Below are 24,737 nucleotides of genomic sequence, written 5' to 3' on the forward strand. Positions count from 1 at the left end.
GGAAGTAGTTAACACAACGGCCGGAAGTGCAGTGGGCAGACAGGAACAACAAAGAAGAGAAAGTGCCCGGGTTTGTTTTACCACCAGAACACCGAACCAGGAATATACCGTGTTGCTCACAGTGAGTTTGATCCTCTCTGTTTAAAGTCTGATTTATTTAAACTATATTTAATGTTTACTGTGGGAGTTCTGTCGCGCGCGCTGCTCCGCTGCTGTATCACATTATGAGCTAACTAGCATGTTAGCTTCTCTCTGATGATGAAGCGGATCAGACAGGGAGGAAAATAACGGACCGAGATCAGGGTTTACATTAATAACGACACAATATTATAAATAAGTCTGATTTAATGTTTTTCATTTTAACAGAAGAGAGTTATGTATTGATTACTGGTGTTACATTAGAGACTGGAGGGTTATGATTCCACAGATTTTCCTTATTAGGTCCCAATAATCACCCTTACATCAACACCTAACATCAACATATCTCACAGTCTGTCTCATTATCACACTCCTGACTTCATGTGTGAGTGGAAACAGCTAACAGCACTGTAATCTGTCCTCCTGCCCACTCTGAGCATGCAGTGAGCTCATCCCACTGAGATGTGGAAGCTGGGGAACCCACAGTCTTTGTTTTCTGCAGGAATAGCACACACACAGCTGATAATAGTCCTCAGCAGGGATGTGTGGCTTCCACTGTTATTATTGTACACAAGTTCTGCTTTGTGTGTGTGTGTGTGTGTGTGTGTGTGTGTGTGTGTGTGTGTGTGTGTGTGTGTGTGTGTGTGTGTGTTTCCTCTGCAGCTCCAGGAGAAAACACTCAGTAGAAACCTTTTTATTTACAGGCTATGGTAGAAACCCACAGAGAGGGTTTATATGTTGAAAGAGGATAGATGCAGCAGAATGTGGATTTTATAATCCTCATTATTTAAGATTAGACTGCTCTCAGTATAAGAAAGGTGAATTATCAACAGGGGTTAATATTAGTACCTACTACCTGCTTAAATCAGGGTAAATATTGGCTGTGGGAGGCACAGAAATTCAGCTCACCTGCCACCACAGCAGGTTTTTCTTGTGTCACCAAATAATACCTTAAGGAATTAAATTAAGATAATAAACCTTCTTTTTAGGGATCAATAATTCAGAGTTTAAGATAAGATAAGATAGTCATTTACTAATCCCACAACAGGGAAATTCAAGTGTCACAGTAACAAAGTAGACAGTGCAAAAAAAGAAAAATATATAAAGGAGACAAAAATTGCAAAAACAAGTCAATAAATCTGTAAATGAATGAAGGGGAAATTAAAAAGCATGTTTTTTGCTCAGAAACGACAAATTGTTCAATTTAGGCACTAACATATCAAAAAGTTTCCTTCTGAATGTGAAGATTTGCTGCTCCTCTTCATCATTTGTGACAGTAGATCAAAAGACTTCATATTTCTTGGACCACAGAAGATGTTAGACACATTCATTTGTGACACAGAGAGATTAGAACCCACAAATTTACATTATATAGATAAAATCCTGAGTCTTAAAGGTAATAATGACGTGAATTAAGTGTAAAGTTATAGCCATGAGATAATGCTTAATCGATCCCTTGCTGCACCACAAAGCTTAAAAAGGAAGAAAGTCTGCACAAATGAAGACAGGAGTCGATTCAAACATGACATGAAAGATGAGATTTATGCAGCTGAGTCTTTCTTTGCAGGATCGAGACTTAAGGGACAATGTGATGAGATGTGATTAATCACAGCGAGGTCACGTCACGTTGATATAATCTGATATGAGGCGTAGACACAGTCTAATGTGAAGGTGGTAGAAATCTGATCACATGCTCGGGTTTATTGTGATGGAAAAGAATGCAGCAGTGAAAACAGAGAATCAATATGGTGTTGTAATATAATCCTCAACATTTCTTTACTTGCTTAGATCAGATCCAGATGTTGAATGAAATAAATGAATAGTGTTTAAAGTTTGCGACCCGTTTGGACAGGAGGAGAGAAAACGGTGAACAACGACTCTCTGAGTAAAGATGTTATTTTGTCGTCAGTGAAAAATGTGACATTTATCTTCTATCTTTGCTTTCACTCAGGGGTTCCCAAACTTCCCAACAGGTCTAAGGCTCTTGATTAAGCCGGTCTGTAAATAAGAGACGACCTGTGAGCTCATGTTTCTGTTTCCTGTGCTGCTGTGAATCAACCTGCTGTCACTGAGACCGCCTGTTATCAAACTCTGTCACCTCAGAGGCAACAAAGAGAGTGGAAAATAGATTCAACATGTTTTATTAGCATGGTTTTATTGAATATTTAACCATAATCTCTTTATATTTTTTAGAATTATTGATAATAAACTTTTATTTTATCATTTTTTTTGTTTAACAAGCTTTGAAGCTTTATTTATAGAGCACCAAATGCAAGTCAAAGTTCTTTAAAGCGACTGAAACAAGAAAAAAGAGCAGCTATAAAATATTGGCAAATCATGCTACATATTAAAAAACAAAAAAGCAGAAACATATATATAAAATATTTTAAATAATCAAAGTAACAACATAAAATTTGGTTATTCATACATTTATTTATGTTTATTTTAAATCCTAGTTTGGATTATTTTTATATTTTTATTATTTTCTTTCTTTTCCCTTTTCTTTCTTTCTTTCTTCTGTTTTTATATGATTTACTTTTTGATTTTGTATGGGTGGATGGTCACAAAATTTCAATCAAAATGTTGTGTTGAATATGTTTGAACCTGTAAGAAATGTATATGCTCATATATGGAGACACAATAAAGTATATTAAAAATTAAAGTAGTGAAACTAAATACATAAAAGGGTCAAAATAAATGTTGAAGATAAAATAAATGCACTAAAAGTATAAATAAAACTGAGCAGACAAATAAACTTTGGGAACCAGTGTTTACATCTTTAACACCTTTATTCAGGGAAGAACCTTTCAAAATAAAATACTGCTTCTCTTTGAAACTGTCGAGTCATTTTAGATCCCAAATTTCCTCAAAAGACTTCACATCCTGAACAAAGGACCTGCTCCACCCTGACACTCCCTACAGGATTTACTGTTCTGATAAATCTGATTCATTTGGTGCTGTAAAATCTCTGCTAACACTTCTTCTTCTTCTTCTCTTTCAACAGGACAAAATAATTTGGTTTGCATGTGAGGGCAAGTGTCTGCAGAGCCAACCATGGCGAACAATGCGGAGGACATCGAGAACAATATAGTGAGTATGACGGAGAGCGCTCGCAGCTCCTCTAACTCTGTGTCTGTGTTTGATAATTATTAACCTGCAGGTTTTATTTCCGTGTTTCAGTAAAGAGAGACTCATCTATCGTTAGTCAGTCTGATGGAGGGAGTGTGTGTCAGTCAGAGGAAACATCAGGAGAGTAAATGTCAGTGTGTAGTCTGGCTGTAAATAAGGGCGTGGTCCCGTGAAGAAGTCAAAGTCCCTCTCTGCTGTCAGAGTCCACACCACAGCCGTAAGCCTCTGAGAGAGTTTACCCCACAACAACACGAACGACACACTCTTCCTGTCTGTGCCGAGCGGCATGTCACGGTCAGCGTGATGTCAGAGAGGTTACTGGAGGTCACACTGCTGAGTCCTGTAAACACATGTTGATACACCTCATGCAGCGGAACTCGCTGCTCGGCCTGAATCGCGCTCCGCAGAGTGCTCTGCGTCTCTCAGCCCTCGGGAACAGCTTGACCTTATTCCCAGCTCTCAGAAACAATGTGTGCAGCGCTCGGCGCTCGGTGCTCGGTGAGGTCATCCCGCACAGCAGCCCGAATCAAAGCAGCGGCAGCTTTCAGCGCTCAGAGCAGTCTCTGGAGGGTTCTCCTGTGTTCTCTGTACCTGGCGCAGAGATTGCTTCATCTCTGGGCGGTCACATGCCTCGACTCGCCTGACACAGTCGCTCCTCTCAGTCTTTTTGGGTTTCAGGATGAGTTTAGTTCTGATGGAGTAGAGGGAAGGAAAACAGTGTTGTTATCTCTGGAGGGGTTGATCTGACGGGTTTTAATGTGCCAACGAAGCTCTGAAATGCAAACAAGGATAGTCTGATAACAGTTTGCCTCAGTGTCTGTCCAGTTTAGAGATTTTATTTGCTGATTAAACTCAGGAAATAGTTTAATATTAACATTTTATCTGACATGGTCAGTCCTCTTAACTTAAGAGGAAGTTTAAAAATCTTCTGGACCATGCAGGAGGAGTTTTAGTGTCCTCTCTCGTCTCTCATGTTGCCTCTTAAAGTGGAAGTTATACACAGAAGCATCAGGGTAAATCATGACTAACAACATCTCTGTGTTTCCCAAAGTAAGTTCCCTTTACGAGCAGAGTACAAACTGTGACACCATCAGTTGTCGCTTGCTAAACCCTCAGTGCGTGCTCACACACGAGCCTCCAGTCAGACTTTTGATGAGAGTCCAAACTGGTTGAAACAAGAAATAACACGACAGTAACAGATCAGGATCGTCAGCGTTTTTAGACTGTTGCACACGAGGAGGCAACAATTTCAACTAAGTGAGCGTTTCTCCTCGGCCTGCGTTTAAAAGCGACTCAAATCTGGTTCACAGGGGAGAGTTCTTTCAAATCTGTCACATGATTGGTCACACATCTAAACATGTATAAGGGGTTATTTTCAAGCTGCAGATTATAAATAATCTCCTACAAAAACTTATTTTAATTATACTACATAATGTAATTATTTTTACATTATGTAGTATAATTAAATTTTAATTATATGGTTATCGTTATTCTTTTTATTATCACTATTATTCTTATTTTTTTAACTCAATGTAGTTTTTTTCTACCTAATGTATTCATAAATGAATATTATTTTTATTACATCATTATTTTGTTATTATTATCTTTTAACTTAAAGTAGTTATAATTAAATATTTATTTTATTATTATATTATTATTATTATATATTTTTCTTAATGTAGTTTTTTTGTATTTATTGTATTATAATATTATGATTTTATTAACAATAGTCTTCTTTTACTTAATGTATTTATAATTAAATATTTATTTCTTAATATTAATACTACTGTTTTTTTATTTATTTTTTTCCTTAATTTATTTGTAATTCAATTTACATTTCTGTATTTTATTATTATGGTTAGTTTTATTAGTAGTATTTATTTCCCTTTTTAAAATTGATATGTTAAAGGCAGTCTCGGAAAACTAGCATGAATTTGAATGTAGCTTTTCCTCATGACTCCGTCTAACCCCTCCCCTCCTCCCTCAGAGCTCCTCCAAAACGACGCCCCCCCTGCTCACATGCACGAGCGCCGCTGACTTGCGACCATATGATGGTGACTGATTCAAAACCGGTCCTCACCAAAACATTCTCATAGTGAAAGTTAAAAACACAAACAAACATGGCTGCTGTTAGCACTCACAACTGTCATGCTAGCATTATCCAGTTGTCATGGTGACACGATATCAGGAGAAAAGTTATAACACATATATAATACTGTAACAGCTCTACTGTTTGTTAAACCTGTTCAGTGTAGATGTTCTTAATTCCTACAGTGTTGACAGTCAGTGAAGGCATCAGGAGAGGTGTAGAGTGTGTGAGTGGGAGAGAGGAGAGACAAGAGGAGAAGTTGTTCATTCATTCAAACATTGATTGTTGTTTTGTTGGTTGGCGTGGTAACGGCCGACAGTGACCGGTTATTAAAGATCAACATGTTCACGAACCGGCTCGTCATCACTACAGCGTCCGGACGGACGCTACAGTACATCTACATTTTCTTAGGACTTAGTAAATGTCATTAGTTATTCTGCTTGTCAGAGCCCCCTGTGGTGAGAGCTTTTTAGACTCTGATCCGGACTACAGACCTGAGCAAAGCACCTCATCAGGTCATAGGGGACAGGCCCGAAGTCGAGCGAGAGGGGCAGTCAGTAGAGTCAGGGGAAGTAGAGGCAGGAGACGGGGACTCGGAGTACACGCCGGGGAAATGTACGCGCAGGAGGCGGGCAGAACAGCAGGACGGGATTTGAATGGTTTAAAATTTTGGCACCCAAAAAACGCTGATTGGTTGGTGTTTTCCCAGGTTTACTCCGGCTGTAGATCGCAGCTTTTCTTCCTTCTTTTTTAAGAACACATCATGTATTGATTGCCATCAGGACATAAAGATCATTTTAACCAGTATGACAAAAAGTGGATCTAAATCTGAACACCAACCCCAGCTTTAATCTTAGTTTCAGTATGTAGGTATGTATATATTGTACCTTTATTGTATATCTTTATTTTTATATTATTATTACTACCATATATGTATTTATTGGGGTTTTTTGCACTGTACATTGAGTATCTTTTCTGTGTTAAACCAGCAGGTACATGTGGATATGATGTTCATTTATATCTGTTTGTCTAAACCTTTTGAAAATCAATAAGTATATATATTTAAAAAAATAACTTCATGGAGCGACCCAAATTCAAACTGTGACCCTCTATTTAACACTGAACCCAACACTGCCCTCCTCTGTGGATTAACAGATCATGACTGGAAGTGTTTTTGTTGAATCAGACTGAAAGATTAGATTTGATCAGCAGGTGTGAGCAGGTTGTAAACTGAGCTTAAGAAAGTACCCTTCAAGTTCCAGCTCAGTGTCTAACATGTGATTCCTCTCCTCTACCTTAAGGACTCGCAGGAGACCAACGTGACCCCCCAACCCACCCAGCCGCCCCAGGAGGCCGGAGGCGTCAGAGCGCGGTCCAGAGGAGGCGATGGAGGAGGAGGAGGTGATGGAGATGGAGGAGGAGGAGGAGGCGTGGTGGGCGGTAACGGGAGCGGCCCGGAGCAGAACGGACAGCCTCCCGCTCCCCGGCCTCCGCGTGTAGTGGAGAGCGAGGAGGACGAGGATGAAGAGCTGACCCTGAAGTACGGGGCCAAGCACGTCATCATGCTGTTCGTCCCCGTGACGCTCTGCATGGTGGTCGTTGTGGCGACCATCAAGTCCGTGAGCTTCTACACCCAGAATGACGGGCAGAGACTGTGAGTGATGGAGCTTTTAAGATAGAGGAGGATTTCTAGATCACTCTTTCAACACTTTAATAACTAGTTTGAGTTTTTTTTAAGAGAAGATTCTGATATTTCAGCTTCTTTAATGTGAACATTTCCTTCTCTGCTGACATATCTGGATATTTCGGAAACACTTTCTGACATCTCAAACACCAAACAACTTATTCATAATGAAAACCATGACCCACAAATATAAACACAGTGAATAAAGGTTTTTGTTGCAGCCCTGGACCCGTTCCAGAGACGACTGCATTATCGCCTTGTGTTTGAATGAAGTGCAACACCGCTGCTCTGCCACTAGGGGGAGTTAATGCAATGTATATCACACATGCATGGCTTTTAATGTGACTGACAGCTTTTTTAATCGCATTAGATCTTTAATAACGAGCTTGAATGTGGCTCAGGGGGAAAATATGTGAGTACAGGTATTTAGAATCACCTGCAGGAGCACTGAGAGGGGAAAAGGCTGTGATGGAAACACAGAAGAACCTCGTTTATGTCTTGAATTTTGTGATTAATAGCTTCATGTTTCTGTATTTTCTTTTCTTTGTGACTGAGGTGCGTCTCTGAAATGTCTCCCTCTCTAGGATCTACACCCCGTTCCCCGAGGACACAGACACAGTAGGACAAAGAGCCGTCAACTCCATCCTGAACGCCACCATCATGATCACCGTGATCATCGTCATGACCCTGGTGCTGGTGCTGCTGTACAAGTACCGCTGCTACAAGGTAAACACCCGACACGTGTTGCAAGCTTCATTGAGACACAGACTTACGATAAACGTGATGAATCGGATCAGACATGTTGATCACAAACAGGAGCTCTTGTGGTTGTGAGAACAGCGAGTGATGTGAGACACGGTCGGGGTGTTTCCTCTCGGGTGGAGTCCAGGTGGACTCTGTGTACTAATAGTTTTCTCTCGGGGACGTTTCAACTTGCCGAACACAAAGGTGTACCTGCGATTATAAAAACCTCATTCCAGGAATGTTTGCCAGTTCTTGATCTCGCTGCGTGCTTGCACAATCGAATGGCTTCCAGGGAAACTTCACAACAGAGCAGCACAAATGTTCCATGATAATTCCACAGACACTTCTACACACTACTGAGTGAAGACAAAGAGAGACGTTCCTGTGAAAGCGTCAGATATTTAACGACTCCGGTCCAAGAGTAATAACCCTCATTTCAAACCCAGACTGTGATAACATTGTGGATGTTGTAACTGTGACATCCCCCATGGACCCAGGGTCTAAATTTAGTTCAGGGGTAGATAATCTCCCCCCTAAAAAGCCCCTGCTAGTGGGGTAGTACTTTTCAAAGGTCCCAGGACTTTCAGGACGCGGGGCCTGCATGCTGAACGTGTCTGATTGGTAGATTAACCTCAGTGTTTTTATTCCTCCCGCCGTCCACAATAACATCACACACATCTGTGATTCACTTGATTTCTCTTCCTTTCATTAGTTTTTATTTGTTCTATCTTTTTTGTATGTGTGTGTACTTTTCAAAAGAAGAAGCTGTGATTCTCTTGATTTAGCAGCTTGTAACAGTAGTCTTCTCTCAGCCCACCGTGAATGCGTCTCTCCCGGTGTTCCGCTTTTAAAAGTGACCCTGTAAACTGGAGACCTTCCGCTGAAGTGTCAGTGTTTGTGGAGTTTACACAGAAGTTTAAAGATGGTCTAAAGACGTTTATGAGGGATGCATCCGGCTGAGAGTCTCCAGTTAACAGGGTCGCTGTTAAAACCAAAACACCGGCAGATCTCTGCCCCGGCTTTTTGAGTTCAGAAGGATTTTGAAGCCGTGTTGAAACGTCTTTGCTACTCGTGCTTATCTCCTCTCACGTGTTGATTTAGTCATTGCTTTTTCCATGTTTTTAACTGCAGGTGCAAAATTTTCACTTTTTTTCATGTTTTTCTGCTTTTGGAGCACAATTTCAAATTTGAGGAAAATCAATTTTTTCGACAGGGTTCCGGGTCAACTTCTCTGTCAAAACTTTTTGTCCCATAGTTTTTTGGAAAATTTCTTTTTCAAAATATTTTTGGTCAAATTTTTTTTTGTTTTTTTTTGTCAAAATTACTTTTTTCAAAAAAAAAAAATTTTGTCAAATTTTTTTTTCAAAATTTTTTGGGCAATTTGTTTTTTCAAAAAAAAAATTTGGCAAAAGTTTTTTTTTCAAAAATTTTTGGTCAAATGTTTTTTTTTTCAAAATTTTCCAAAAACCATTCGCAGTCATTGTTTTTTCCATCTGTGATTCTCTTGATTTCTCTTTCTTTCATTAGTTTTTATTTGTTCTATCTTTTTTGTATGTGTGTGTACTTTTCAAAAGAAGAAGCTGTGATTCTCTTGATTTAGCAGCTTGTAACAGTAGTCTTCTCTCAGCCCACCGTGAATGTGTCTCTCTCCCGGTGTTACGGTTTTAAAAGTGACCCTGTAAACTGGAGACCTTCAGCTGAACGTGTCAGTGTTTGTGGAGTTTACACAGCTGTTTAATGATGGTCTAAAGACGTTTATGAGGGATGCATCCGGCTGAGAGTCTCCAGTTAACAGGGTCGCTGTTTAAACCAAAACACCGGCCGATCTCTGCCACGGCTTTTTGAGTTCAAAAGGATTTTGAAGCCGTGTTGAAACGTCTTTGCTACTCGTGCTTATCTCCTCTCACGTGTTGATTCAGTCATTACTTTTTCCATGTTTTTAACTGCAGGTGCAAAATTTTCACTTTTTTTCATGTTTTTCTGCTTTTGGAGCACAATTTCAAATTTGAGGAAAATCAATTTTTTCGACAGGGTTCCGGGTCAACTTCTCTGTCAAAACTTTTTGTCCCATAGTTTTTTGGAAAATTTCTTTTTCAAAATATTTTTGGTCAATTTTTTTTTTTTTTTTTTGTCAAAATTACTTTTTTAAAAAAAAAAAAATTTTGTCAAATTATTTTTTCAAAATTTTTTGGGCAATTTGTTTTTTCAAAAAAAAAATTTGGCAAAAGTTTTTTTTTCAAAAATTTTGGTCAAATGTTTTTTTTTCAAAATTTTCCAAAAACCATTCACAGTCATTGTTTTTTTCCATCTGTGATTCACTTGATTTCTCTTTCTTTCATTAGTTTTTATTTGTTCTATCTTTTTTGTATGTGTGTGTACTTTTCAAAAGAAGAAGCTGGGATTCTCTTGATTTAGCAGCTTGTAACAGTAGTCTTCTCTCAGCCCACCGTGAACGCGTCTCTCCCAGTGTTACGGTTTTAAAAGTGACCCTGTAAACTGGAGACCTTCAGCTGAACGTGTCAGTGTTTGTGGAGTTTACACAGCTGTTTAATGATCGTCTAAAGACGTTTATGAGGGATGCATCCGGCTGAGAGTCTCCAGTTAACAGGGTCGCTGTTTAAACCAAAACACCGGGCGATCTCTGCCTCGGCTTGTTGAGTTCAAAAGGATTTTGAAGCCGTGTTGAAACGTCTTTGCTACTCGTGCTTATCTCCTCTCACGTGTTGATTCAGTCATTGCTTTTTCCATGTTTTTAACTGCAGGTGCAAAATTTTCACTTTTTTTCATGTTTTTCTGCTTTTGGAGCACAATTTCAAATTTGAGGAAAATCAATTTTTTCGGCGGGGCCGGGTCAACTTCTCTGTCAAAAATTGTTGTCACATTTTTTTTCGAAAAATTTTTTTATCACATTTTTTTTCGAAAAAATTTTTTTCACATTTTTTTTCGAAAAAATTTTTTGTCACATTTTTTTTTTCACATTTTTTGCAAAAAAATTTTTTGTCATTTTTTTTGTCAAAAAAAATTTTTGTCACGTTTTTTTTCAAAAAAATGTTGTCCATTTTTTTTCAAAAGTTTTTTTTGTCAATTTTTTATTTTTTCATATTTTTCCAAAAACCATTCACAGTCATTGTTTTTTTCCATCTGTGATTCACTTGATTTCTCTTTCTTTCATTAGTTTTTATTTGTTCTATCTTTTTTGTATGTGTGTGTACTTTTCAAAAGAAGAAGCTGTGATTCTCTTGATTTAGCAGCTTGTAACAGTAGTCTTCTCTCAGCCCACCGTGAATGCGTCTCTCCTCCCGGTGTTCCGCTTTTAAAAGTGACCCTGTAAACTGGAGACCTTCAGCTGAACATGTCAGTGTTTGTGGAGTTTACACAGCTGTTGAAACACAGAGGGAGTTCCTGGGAATGCAAACTAGTTTAGTTTTTATTAAGATTTCAAAATATCCTCATCAGATATTTAATGATCGTCTAAAGACGTTTATGAGGGATGCATCTGGCTGAAAGTCTCCAGTTAACAGGGTCGCTGTTTAAACCAAAACACCTTCAGAACTTTGAGCTTTAATATATAATCTGAGACTAAAACTGTGTCTGTATTGTAGACTGGTGTAGTTCTGCTGCAGAGTTCGTCTTTCAATCATGAGGTTAATAGAGAATGACTCACCCAGTCTGCCTTAAATGGCCACACGAGGAACTGCAGATTTTGGTACTTGAGACAACTTACTCAGTTTCAGCCTCAGAGGTTTTCGGCGGTCAGAGCTTCATCATAGAGTCTGATATCGTCCACTCTCTGTGATGCTTACCCTCCCGACCCACATATCTAAATCTTCTCCTTCACAGGTGATCCAAGGCTGGCTCTTCCTCTCCTCCCTCCTCCTGCTGTTCTTCTTCTCCTACATCTACCTCAAGTAAGCCTCGACCCCTCCCTGCCTTTCCCACTCTCATAAATGTCTCTGATTGTTTATGAAGCTGTTTGGAGTCTTTCCAGGTGTCTGTCATGATTCTCCTCCGTCCCACAGAGAGGTTTTCAAGACCTACAACGTGGCCATGGACTACTTCACCCTGGCTGTAATCATTTGGAACTTTGGCGTGGTGGGCATGATGTGTATTCACTGGAAAGGACCGCTGCGGCTCCAGCAGGCCTACCTCATCATGATCAGCGCCCTCATGGCCCTGGTTTTCATCAAGTACCTGCCTGAGTGGACCGCCTGGCTCATCTTAGCCGTCATATCTGTCTACGGTAAATCCCTCCTCATGCTCTGTGACCTTTTGAAGGGGCTGTTTCGTGCAGAGATGTTCACACATCTGGTTCCTGTTAGAGGAAAAACTCAGATTTAAAACATGCAAACATTAAAATAAATAATTTGGATGTGTAAGACAACGCGCTGCTTCAGATTCAGACCTCTTTAAGGATTCATCAAGAGGCCGTTTCCTCTTTCCAGCTGCGTGTCTTCAGTCAGGGCTGATGACTTTATTTCTGTGCTTGAGGAGAGAGAAGAGAGGATGTTTCTCAATAACTGAATCTTTATGCAAATGCTTCCTGGAAACTTGGATTTAGAAATCTCTGAGAAAAAGGAAGGAGGCGGCTCAACGCTCAGTGATCATCATGTCTGGATGATTTCTGACAACCTGCTCAAAACATCCAAACACTCAGACGAGGGATTTAAATTTAAAGTATTCTCTGGGATCGATTTTTGAAAAAAACTATTTGGTTTATCCCCTAAATTAGATTTTCCACAGCAACCAAATGCATATAACTGACAGGAGTGTTGTAGTCAAGACCACATTAACCAAGACCAGAGTGCACCGAGACCAAGACAAGACCAAGACATTTGGGGACCAAGACCAAGACAAGACCAAGACATTTGGGGACCAAGACCAAGACAAGACCAAGACATTTAGGGAGTGAGACCAAGTCAAGACCAAGACATTTGGGGACCAAGACATTTAAGGACCAAGACCAAGACATTTAGGGAGTGAGACCAAGTCAAGACCAAGACATTTGGGGACCAAGACCAAGACATTTAGGGACCAAGACCAAGACATTTAGGGACAGAGACCAAGTCAAGACCAAGACATTAGGAACCGAGACCAAGACAAGACCAAGACATTTGGGGACCAAGACCAAGACAAGACCAAGACATTTAGGGAGTGAGACCAAGTCAAGACCAAGACATTTGGGGACCAAGACCAAGACATTTAAGGACCAAGACCAAGACATTTAGGGAGTGAGACTAAGTCAAGACCAAGACATTTGGGGACCAAGACCAAGACATTTAGGGACCAAGACCAAGACATTTAGGGACAGAGACCAAGTCAAGACCAAGACATTTAGGGACAAAGACCAAGTCAAGACCAAGACATTTAGGGAGCGAGACCAAGTCAAGACCAAGACATTTAGGGACAAAGACCAAGTCAAGACCAAGACATTTTCGGGGCCGAGACCAAGATATTTAGGGACCGAGACCAAGTCAAGACCAAGACATTTAGGGGCAGAGACCAAGACATTTAGGGCCCGAGACCAAGACATTTAGGGCCCGAGACCAAGACATTTAGGGACCGAGACCAAGACATTTAGGGACCGAGACTAAGTCAAGACCAAGACATTTAGGGGCCGAGACCAAGACATTTAGGGCCCGAGACCAATTCAAGACCAAGACATTTAGGGACCGAGACCAAGACAAGACCAAGACATTTAGGGGCTGAGACCATGTCAAGACCAAGACATTTAGGGACCGAGATCAAGTCAAGACCAAGACATTTAGGGACCGAGACCAAGACAAGACCAAGACATTTAGGGACTGAGACCAAGACAAGACCAAGACATTTAGGGGCCAAGACCTTTCTTTTGACTCCCATAGTGTGGTTTTGGTCATCTTAGTTTAACGTTCACTTTAGATTAGAGTTAAAACTGTGTGCTTCGTCCAGAACGTATATGTTTTGCTGGTTCCCCTCCACCCTCAGGGACATCATGTCTGCTGTGTTTAAATTAAGTTGTTGCCACAAGTTTTAAGGCGCTGACATTTCTTTTTATATCGGTGTGTGGTTCCTTTTCTCAGAAGACTGGAAACTGGTGTTCTGTGGAAGTGGATGTAAGACAGTCTGAGGGGGATTCTGGGTTACTTGCCCGTTTGTGGAAGAATAACCAATAAAGAACCACAGAGCGTGGGTTCTGGTGTAAGTCGTGGTTAAAGTGCACGCTCCATATGTAAAGGATGTAGTGCTGAACGTCTCGGCCCTTCAGTGCATGTCGTCCTCCCGAACGTTTCCTGTCTGTGTTTGTCTCTCCTGTCGGCCCCAAAATACGACTTCCAAGAGACGGAGAGTGTTTGTTATCGCTGGCCTCTTCATTGTTTTTACACCAGAGATACAGACTGTAGTAGAAACAAAGTCCCGACATCACTACGCCAATCTTCATACACATTGAACTCCAAAACTGCGTACAGTTACTGTCCCAGTGTGTGATTGGCGGTGTTGCAGAGCAGCAGCTCTTCACACTCTACACGTCTCCTCCATCTTCCCCTGATTCCTCCTCAGTTCCTCCCTGACACTTCAGACACTGAACGACCTCGCCCGATACCACACCTCTCTGCGTTACACATGACAGACGAGGCGTGAATATCCCGCCTCGACCTGGCAGCGTGTCAGAGCAGCGTGTGTTTTCTCTCTGACAGATGTCATTTTGGGCTGCTCTCTTCTGATTGTTGTCTATCATCATCGTCTGACCTCTTTCTTCTCTCTCTCTCAGATCTGTTGGCGGTGCTCTGTCCTAAAGGGCCTCTGAGGATCCTGGTGGAGACGGCTCAGGAGAGGAATGAACCCATCTTCCCTGCTCTCATCTACTCCTGTAAGATTATAGAAATAACAGACTTGTATTTTTTAATATAAAACAAAGGCGGTGGCCTAAGGATCAGCATCATGCATCTATAATCTGACATAATGGGGAAAATAAAAAGGAAAAGGTTTGAAGAAATGCTTCAGCTCCTTCTATCTGGAAGGTTTTCAACCGTCCTCAAAATAAAGAACTGAAATAATAAAGACTGTAGAAGCTTGTCTGCTCCAACTTTAAGCCCAAAAAGTGCAAAACAATCTGACTAGTTTCACCTAACTTCAAGTGAAAGTGAAACTTAAAGCTACTGTGAGGAGTTTTCCATGGTTGTGAAACATACTGAAGTTAATGCTGATGTCTCTTTATGACCTCAGAAAGAAAAACAAACAAAAAAAAGCCAAAAACAGGAAGAGAGGATATTTCCATGTAGCTATTCTTAAAGTCAGAAACATCTGCCTGGAGGGGACAAAATCAGCAAAGACCAGTTTGTCCACAGGGGGCGCCAAAAGCATCATGAACCAAAAGTTCCTTACAGGAGCTTTAAATCTTTAATTGATCACAAATAAAATACTTTTTTCAGTACTTTGTTTTTAAATGTTTTCAATAAATCTTTCTTTCTCTACCTCATTTTTAAACATTAACGTACACTGAGGACAGATTTTTACGATTTGCTTTTATTGGAACAACGCTCTATTTTGCATTTCAAATTAAAAAATGTGTATACTCACATTTAATTTAGTAATTTTGAGAACATAAATAAAAAAACAGAGTAAAAAAGAAAAAAAAAACATATAATGTATATGAATATTTATGCATGTAAGAACATTAGTTCAAATATATATAAAATAAATACAATTACAGATTAAAATATTTAAAATTATTTCTCTGATATATTAGTAATTATGGAAATAATAAAAACCACCAAACTTATAAAAGAAAATATAAAAAATAACAAAGTGATATCAACAAAAAAGTTAAATACAAAATAATGATGTAAATACATTTGAACTACATTTTGAGACTTTTTTGAGAATAAATGTATAAAACTTCAGATTTTTAAAGAAAAGGGAAAATGTGGTTGTTTTTTCTCTCTCCTAGTATATTGTTGATTCTTGTTCCACACATTCTGATGTTTCCCCCGTCTGCCTTCTCTCACAGCGACCATGGTGTGGCTCGTCAACATGGCCGACACAGAATGGCCCAAGAGAAACTCGACGGAAGCGGCGCCTCCTCCACAAGAGGCTCCAGAAGGTGAGTCCGCTGTCACGGTGACTGATGGAGGTTAAATCTGTTTACTCTCAATCAGCGTGTTTAGTCTGACCTCTTGTCGCTCGTCTGCAGCCGTGACGTCCCCGGCTCCCTCCGGTCTGCCGCAGGACGACGGAGGCTTCACCTCCAACTGGGTGAACCAGCAGCAGCACCAGCTGGGGCCGATACAGTCCACCGACGACACCAGGAGGGAGATCCAGCAGATGCCCTCCGCTCGACCTCCTGTGGACGAGGACGATGAAGAGAGTGAGTGCTTACAGAAGGATGATTAACATTTGAACCTCTTATGTGTCACTTTTAAAGGTGAAGCTGTAGAATCCTCAGACTCTCCCCCGGCCTGTGCGGTCCAGCAGCTTTAAAAGTCTTCTGCTTTAAAGTTCCAGCAGATGAAGAACCATTTGATCTCCTGCACGGATTAAATCACCTCTTTAATTATTGATCTGGACTTCCATTTAGTTCATTTAACATCAATGACAACATCTAAAATACATCCCGCCTCTCTTCACGGCAGCTTGACAAGCAAAGGAGGGATGATGGGTGATGAATTATTGATCAAAGTGATGCAGGATGATTTATTTAAGAGCTGTGAACTGAAGCCGGCCCCTCCATCGCTCTGACTGGAGAGGTTTATCATCATTGGGTCGTTTAAGCGAAAGTGAAAGGTTTAAAATGTGAGCTGTTGAACTGAAACATCTCTGAGTGAGTCTGCAGAGTCATGAGGGGGCTGTCACCACACATCATCTGATGAATTATTAAAGTGGAGTCTGATATTGTTAAACCTGAGCCCTGTTTCTGCAAATTTAGGGACTCAGATTACTCAAAGGTACGAGACGTGTGAGACAAATTATGTCTGTAGATCGTGCAGCTGTGAAACATCCTGTTACGACTGTTCATCCACTAGAAGTGTTTATTTTCTTCACCAGCAGGCTCTAAATTAAATGTTTAAATGTTTTATGCATCTATATATATTCTGGCATTTTAGCCTTTATCAGATAGGAGAGCTGAAGAGAGACAGGAGATGTGACGAGTAGAGAGCGGAGGAAGTGGTGCCGTTGACCTAGCGGTCTAAGTGCGTCCCAGAGGCTGTAGTCCTCGTCACAGCGGTCGCTAGTTATCTCCCGGGCTATGTCCATTTGCTGCATGTCTTCCCTCACTCTCTGCTTTCCACATTTCCTCTCTCTCTCCAGCTGTCCTATCCATTAACGTCCAAAATGCACAAAAATATAACTTATAAAGAAGAGTAGTATGGGAGGTAGAGCATTAAATTATCAGGCCCCTCCCCTCTCAACTTATATGCATGGGTTACAAACTTTCTTTTTTTAGTGATGCTTAAGGGAACGGAGGAATACATGCAGCAAATGGTCAAGACCAGGAGTTACTCATGACCGCTGCAACAAGGACTATAGCCTCTGTATATGGGGCACAAGCTTAAACCACTAGGCCAAGAAAAGATCCCCTTTACAGAAACGAAATGCAAAAGTCAACTCATGAAGCTGAAATATCCCTGAGGATGTCACTTAGTGAGGCGTCTTGACCGTCTGTGTTCTTTAGCCGTGTTGTGAACGTACGTTGAAGCTAGGGTTGGTAGACACGGAAAACTAGCATGAATTTGAATGTAGCATTTCCTCAGGACTCCGTCTAACCCCTCCCCCCCTCCCCTCGGAGCTCCTCTGAGATGACGCCCCCTCTCACATATACGAGCGCCGCTGATTCACGACCATGTGATGGTGACTGATTCACAAACATGAAATGCACGCTCTGCAGGAGGCGGGGAGAACGGCAGCACAGGATTTGATTGGTTTCATCATTTGGCTCCTGATGGCAGGGATTGGTTGGTGTTTTCCCAGGTTTACTCCGGCTGTAGATAGCAGCTTTTTTTACCTCTTTTAAGAACACATTATGTATTGATCACCATCAGGACTTAAAGATCATTTTAACCAGTATAACAAAAAGTGGATCTAAATCTGATGACCAACCCCAGCTTTAAAAGCAGCTGTTCTCCAAAAGCTAAAGACACAGATGTGTTGAAAGGTACATTTGTTTGCAAAGTCCAGCTCTGCAGAGGTCTGCACTTGGGATATTAGCAGATATGTGCATACTGTGTAAGAAGGACATTGATGTCTTTATTTGTACCTAATGATCGGAGTAGCACGACACAGATCGGTTCACTCGCCTCTCGAAGCAGACGACGTGCAGGCCGGAGTTTGTGACTCTGAAACTTTCTTCAAACTCTTTAATTTGTTGCTGGATTTAAAGAAATTGATAAAGTCGTTGACCAGGCTCCAGTTGGCTCTTCTTTTGCACATAATGAATCTCTCTTTTACTTTAGTTTGACCTCTTCATTAGAATACTCCACTCTTTTATTGTGTCATACTTTAAGAACGTAATGTTTCTTTTTCAGTGCATCGAAGAGGAACATTGAACACATCACTGCATCATGATGAGTTTAGATTCAAACCGCACCTTAATATAAAGATGTCTCTGTACCTCAGACTCCCTGATCGTCCTCAGCGTCTCCTCTCACTGTGTAATCATCATCATCATCATCATCATCATCATCATCATCATCTTTCACTTCCTCGTCAGCGACACCTTAAGCGTTCTGGGACATTTTTATGCGTCCCTCTCTGTGAAGTGTGTGTGTGTGTGTGTGTGTGTGTGTGTGAATGCCCCTCCGTGTTCTCTGCAGACTGTTTGTTTTTAGTCGTCGCACATTAGGAAGCGATTATTTGTGGCAATTGCCGGTTTCATGTGCGTCCTATTTGTGTGCCCGCGCTCTCCTCTAACCTAAAGCTGCAGTAAATACGGGTCTGCGCTCCTGTTTGTACAGTAATTACAGTCGAGGAAGGATTTCTACGGAGGGTAAGAGGGCGCGGTGCTGCAGCGGATCTCCTGTTTTTTTGACTTGACTCCACCCTGATTGTGGTGTCCTACTGTGCTTTCAGGGGGCGTGAAGCTGGGCCTCGGGGACTTCATCTTCTACAGCATGCTGGTGGGGAAAGCCTCGGCCACAGCCAGCGGCGACTGGAACACCACGCTCGCCTGCTTCGTAGCCATCCTCATTGTGAGTGACCGCAGCTGCTTATTTTTGAGTCGCCGCAACCTCATCTCTGTCCCAACACAATATGTAACCCTGCTTTAAGTCTACCACGTGATTATATAACCTGTGGTGTTTTCATCCCCCCCCTTGCACTGAGCCCGTTTTGTTTGGTACACAAAGTGCCGTTTTCCTCTGTTTCACTCTGTCTGCGTCTTGCATCCACAGGGCCTGTGTCTGACCCTGCTCCTCCTCGCCATCTTCAAGAAAGCACTCCCCGCTCTACCTATCTCCATCTTCTTCGGCCTGGTCTTCTACTTCGCCACAGACAACCTGGTACAGCCCTTCATGGACAAGCTGGCGCTACACCAGTTCTACATTTAGCAGGACGCTGCCCTGATAACTCTCACCCACATAGCCCTCCGGCCAACAACACGACGACAGCGGTCCCTTCACAGCCGGGGAACAAAGGGCGATGTAGGGGCCTCTCCCGCCCCCGCATCCCCTCCTAAGAACTCATGATGATGGGACACAAGTTGTTTTTGTTCTGCCTTTTGTTCTGAAGGGTTTCCCCCCTTCGACAGCAGCTGTTCTTATATCTTTTATTTCTGTTTTAAAACCGAGGAGGGACATTTTTTCCCGCTCGACTTGGGAGCTCATCCTCAAATTGCCGATCAGCGGCCCGGTCTCAGGCTCATTCCAAACTACGAAAAGTTAGCAGGAGACTTTTTATTTATACAGGCGAGCTTGTCTGCTCCTTCTTTTTCTCAGCAGCGCCCTGCTTCACATCCACACATTCATACCAGGTTCCTCCAGCTGGGGCTTCACAGCAGGTGCCTTGCTCAGGGACACCTCTGCGGTAGCTGTTGAGCAGAGACTGTTTCTTTAAATCTCCTGATCTTCATTTTTACCACCCCCCCCCCTCCACCCCCCAAACTAAAACACCACGAGTCGAAGCCTTCATCGATCTAACGGACACTGTATGATGATGATATTGATTATAGATTGGTAAATGTGTAGTTTGATTGTGTTTGAGCTGTCAGTCACCAGACGTGCTTTTCTCACTGCTGTTAAGAATAAACTAAGACGTGTTTCTTTCCACTTCACATGAAAAACCAAAGCTCTGAAGCCGGAGCACATTTCCACTCCAAAAACGTCTCACGAGCAGAAAATAGAAGAATTGGCGGCCTGTGGAGCTAAATTATACGAGTTTGATTGTGACACTGACTCATCAGAGGTTTCACGGATTTTCACCCAAAGGCACGCAGCAAGAGAGAAAAGTTCACACACACACACACGCACACACACTGACACACTCACACCTGAGACTTGCCTGCCATGTCAGTCGTGTACTGTCAGCCACTGAGCAGTTCTGCTGGAGCAGTCGGAGGTTCAGTGCCTTGCTCAAGGGCAGTAGTTGTTGTTGTCGTTGTTATTGTGAGACAGAAATGTGCTTTTCATTCTCTCTCCCCCTCTCCGAGAGTTCATTGGGTTCGTTTATTTTTTACAACCTTCTCCTACAGGGATTGTAACCTGTGATCATTCTGGTCACAAACTCTGAACCTTTAGGCTACAGCCGCCCTCATGACGCTTGCCTGGTGCTGTCTGGAAACTATGCTACATCCAACCTGAAAACTATTTCCACTACACACAAACGTTTTTTCAAGATATGCAGAAGATAAACTTTGTACTTTTTAAAAAAACATGCTGATTAAACGTCGACGGGTTTCTACAAAGGATCAGATAAAAACTGAGACAGACAGCGAGTCCTGATTGAAGTAGCTGTAGCTGAATTTCTAATTTGTGACGTTTTGGGGAAAACAGATGAAGCATCGTTTGCTTTAATGAATTTAAGTCATGTTAAAAACGAACCAAAAAGCTTCACTAAAGTTTAAAAAGAAGAATGATGTAGTGACTTGATGAGATGTGGCTTCTTCTTTGAAGATTGTCAGAGGAGGAGGAGGAGCTGCACTGATTGCTCTTTGTCGTAGTTGCGCTCTCGTGCTCGCAGAAGAGAGACAAAGTGGGAACAGTACGAAGACTTTTTGTTCTGAGTCCGTTTTTTCCTCCCTTTTTTCAGTTTTGGGGAATTCGTTGGGTGACTGGCTTTTTTTTCTGTCCTTCACATGCATTCGTGTGTTTATGCAAAGTTATTCAATTCAGATTTTGTTTTTTAATAAATAATGAAACTCAAAACTCTCTCTTGTTTCTCTTTCTTTTAGTCAGATACGCAAAAAACTCAAGTGAGCATGTGCACACATCCCATGTAGGTACACGACTACTGGGACTCAGAATTTTGAATAGAGAGCCTGCACGCTGAGTTTAACTGATTTAAAGTCTGTCAGCATGCTCAAAAGTGTTCTCCAGATACCTTTTAAGGTCTGAGAGTTTATATTTGCAAGATAAGTGCACAGAGATGAAGAGAGAGAGGAGTGTGGTATACAAGACTCTGCTGTCGAAGCCTATAGGAGCACAAATGTAGGCCGGTCCGAGGCCAACCTGAGCCGGCCTTCATTATAAGGACCACACCATCAACAGGATGCAATCTGAGAATAATCTGCTGTAGCTCCAGGTCATGATGAATCTCTTTTAAGGCCTTAGGGATAGGAGGAAAGAGAGATACTGTAGAAAGAATAAGAGCAGGAGGGAGGGAGGCATGCAGAATGTGAGAACGAAAGGGAAAACCGATTGCTATAAAGCATCACTAAAAAGGAAAGCTTTGAGCCCATGCATATAAGTTGAAAAGCTGTCAATAGCAGATGATTCCAAAGGAGAGGGGCCTGATGATTCAATGCTCTACCTCCCATACTACTCTTCTTTTCTTAAGTTGTATTTTTGGGGCATGTTTTCCTCTTATTGTTAGGACAGATGTAGGGAGACAGGGGGAGATGTGCAGAGAGTGCTGGAAGACTGTAGCCTCTGTATCTGAGGCCCACGCTTAGACCACTAGGCCAAAGTATGCGACCCACCTCCCATACTACTTTTGCAGACCACAAGAATGCCTGTATTCTTTAAGCATTGTGTTTGACGGGGGTAGTGAGGCATTATTATCTCTGTAGGCTGGAAAAAGTGTTCCTGTGATAGATTTTTCAGGGAGTCAGAGTGTAGAGGTTGATAGAGGGATATATGATCTTCCCAGGTTCTGCAACATTTTGGAGCAGCTTAAGGCAGCTTGTTAATAAGAGAAGGATTGCAATGATTTTGGATAGAAGTAAAAGATGTGTTGACAAGTTTTTCTGCAAAGCTTTGACACTGGATGTTGAATAAGCTGTTCTTTAAGGTTAATTAAAGTTGCTCCACGTTCCTCGTTTTAGTGCAGGTTAATAACCTATACTGCAGCCAGCCAGCAGGGGGAGCTCTAAATCTTTTGGCTTCACAGTTAGTGAACACTTACTACTCTATTTTGCTATACGGTCTTTGGACCAGTCATAGATCTAATGTACAACTTTATTCTTCTACATTTAAAACTTTATTATCCTGATGTTACGACTTCTTCTTGTGCGATGGGTTTCTTCTTCTTAAAGCGTCCCTAATCCTCGTCGTACCTGGAGAAGACACACATGAGGTTTATAGTCCTGGCACCGCTCCCCCCTGATACTCTGAGCCTAACTTTGGCTTTCATACAGGACTCATGTTGACGTAGACAGATGCGATCTGATAGGATTAAAACCACGTAATGTTGTTCTTATGATGTGGTCTCAGCTCGGTACCAGGATGTGATTATCAAACGTGTGAAATGCCACAATCAGATCAGCACTAAGCTGCATCATTAAGTCACAGATTAAGATTATTTTTAACATGTTTGTTTATTTTAATTAATCATTCATAATATTTAATTGAGTGCAGCATTTAACCCTGAAGCAAAAAAATGCAAACCCCCTTGAATGAATAGATTGGGATACATTCCACCTCTGATATCTGTATGGCAGGAGTCTCCCTGTAAGTCTGCGCTGATTTCCCCCTCTTTATGCAGAGGTCAAAGGTCGGGGGCAACACCCCTGGAGCTGCTTTTACAAAATACTGTTGTCTCTCCTGCATCGTCGACACCGATTATCCGTGAACAAATCCTGTGACGCAAAGCATTTCTGCAGACGGTGGGAACATTGTGGAAATTCCTCGGCGTGCTGATGCACTGGCATCCCGCGCTCGCCGTCCCCCGCTGCCAACTGGCCGATGGGCTCAGTTGGCATGTCGTCTAGCCTGCTGGACGCATTAGCTGTCACCATGGGGACCGTTTGGCCTGGCTGGCTGGGACAGTGGCACGGTATTGCAGTTCACCCAGAATGTTTAGCCTCATACTGTGACTTACCCAATGAGCCCTTTTGCGAGGCCTCATTCTGGCATGTGAACCGTGTAGCTGTGCTGGTGGACAACCAGAGTTAATTCCATGAGGCTTCCCTTGCATCTATTCCAGACACTTGTTCTGTTCAGATTAGGTTACACCATCCACTTAAAGCTGTTTGGGTGGCTTTCCAAGGAGAGATTAAACCCTCCTCAAGTCTTCCAAGTGATGAAGAAAGAGACATTTCAATCTTTTGTTTTTGTTTTCCTTCTCTTCTTGCAATATTAAATTAGAGGTCACATTTCTTTGTAGGCCTTTAAGCTTGTTCACTGACAAGTGGATGAAACTGTAGGGGTAATCCCTCATTTTCATCCCCTGCATGGAGGGGACTTAAGCAGGAGACACTACGGCTGTGTCACACCTATGTGCGTTGGAGGTTTCCCAGGATAGCTCTGCTAAGGAGATTACAGCACAGGGAGGGATATCTGCTCCGTTTGAGACATGTAACACTTCAATAATCGCTCCGGGCAGGAAACAAGCACCGACCTTTAGAGGAGAAAGAAGACAAAGCTTGAACAGGACCTCTGTAAAAGTCAACAAAAACAAACATCAGGATGGCGAAGGACAAACTGGAGAGCCTAGTGAAGCACATGGAGGAGACGCTCACGGAAATGGAGCAGCTGAAACTGCACTGCGGGAAGCAGAGCGAGGAGCTGAGCCAGCTGGTGGTGGAGCTCCGGAGGGAGAACCAGGAGCTGGTGGAGAAGTACAACCAGCTCGCCATCGAGATGAAGGAGGCCAAAGAAATCATAGAACAGCTACAGGAGACGAAATATGCCTTCAACGCTAAGGAGAGGCAGGCGCAGAAGCTCAGCCGGCAGCTCTGAAGGTCCCATGAGGAAGGATGGGAACATGTTGGTGGATGTAACCTGGGTGTACCGAGTCCTGGTGGAGGACAAACTGGACAAGGCGGATGGAAAAAGAACAACTTGTTGCAGAGGATGTTGAAATACTGGGTGGGAAGGGAGGCTAAACTGGGTGCTGCTATTTTCTTCGATGTATAGAAGCAGTTTTTTTCTGTCTTCGAATGTACATTTTAGGTTTAAGGAGGAGGTGGATGTAAAGCTTAGTAATTTGAATGTTAACTTAAATCCTGTGGTTCAGGGCTCCTTTTAAAATCCACGTCTAGACTTAATTACCCGGAATCAAAACTGGAGCTCTCAAAGAAATGTGGATGTGCAGAATTTAAACTGAAAGGGGGTTTTCAAAAATCGTACAGAAGGCATTGTGCTCATTAGGTTTCTATAATTAAAACAAGAACATGTCTGGAGGCGAGGCAGCAGTCCAGATTGTGTTTAATGACAACCGCTAGGTGTTATTTTTATCTGTTCAGGGGCCTGAAGAAGTGGGTGGGCACCTATGTTTTAGAGTCAAGGTGCTAAAAATACCTGATTATCCCTCCCTGACTTCGACCTTGGAGGGGGGGGTGAGACTCTTTGTCGTGCCTCCCTCTGCTCTGGACCGCAGAACATCGAA

At 42.0% G+C, this 24,737-nt stretch overlaps 1 protein-coding gene across 1 annotated transcript; it reads left to right on the top strand.

The window, feature by feature from the left end:
- On the top strand, nt 1-21,115 carry psen1 (presenilin 1). Its single transcript, XM_034674697.1, has 11 exons — nt 1-121; nt 3,143-3,228; nt 6,658-7,010; nt 7,625-7,766; nt 11,625-11,692; nt 11,804-12,024; nt 14,533-14,631; nt 15,772-15,864; nt 15,955-16,128; nt 18,828-18,946; nt 19,148-21,115. Exons 2-11 carry the CDS (start codon nt 3,193-3,195, stop codon nt 19,301-19,303), a joined length of 1,461 nt encoding a protein of 486 aa, XP_034530588.1. The 5' UTR covers nt 1-121; nt 3,143-3,192; the 3' UTR covers nt 19,304-21,115.
- The last annotated feature ends 3,622 nt before the right edge of the window (nt 21,116-24,737 follow it).

Source organism: Notolabrus celidotus, chromosome 22, assembly GCF_009762535.1.
Source record: "Notolabrus celidotus isolate fNotCel1 chromosome 22, fNotCel1.pri, whole genome shotgun sequence".
NCBI classification, from domain to species: domain Eukaryota; kingdom Metazoa; phylum Chordata; class Actinopteri; order Labriformes; family Labridae; genus Notolabrus; species Notolabrus celidotus.

What these genes read in the sequence shown, in the direction of transcription:
- psen1 (XM_034674697.1), top strand. Translation starts at nt 3,193, where the DNA reads ATGGCGAACAATGCGGAGGACATCGAGAACAATATA. An exon ending in ACAAGTACCGCTGCTACAAG is followed by an intron (nt 7,767 to 11,624) that starts GTAAACACCCGA and finishes TCTCCTTCACAG; the next exon opens with GTGATCCAAGGCTGGCTCTT. An exon ending in TCCACAAGAGGCTCCAGAAG is followed by an intron (nt 15,865 to 15,954) that starts GTGAGTCCGCTG and finishes GCTCGTCTGCAG; the next exon opens with CCGTGACGTCCCCGGCTCCC.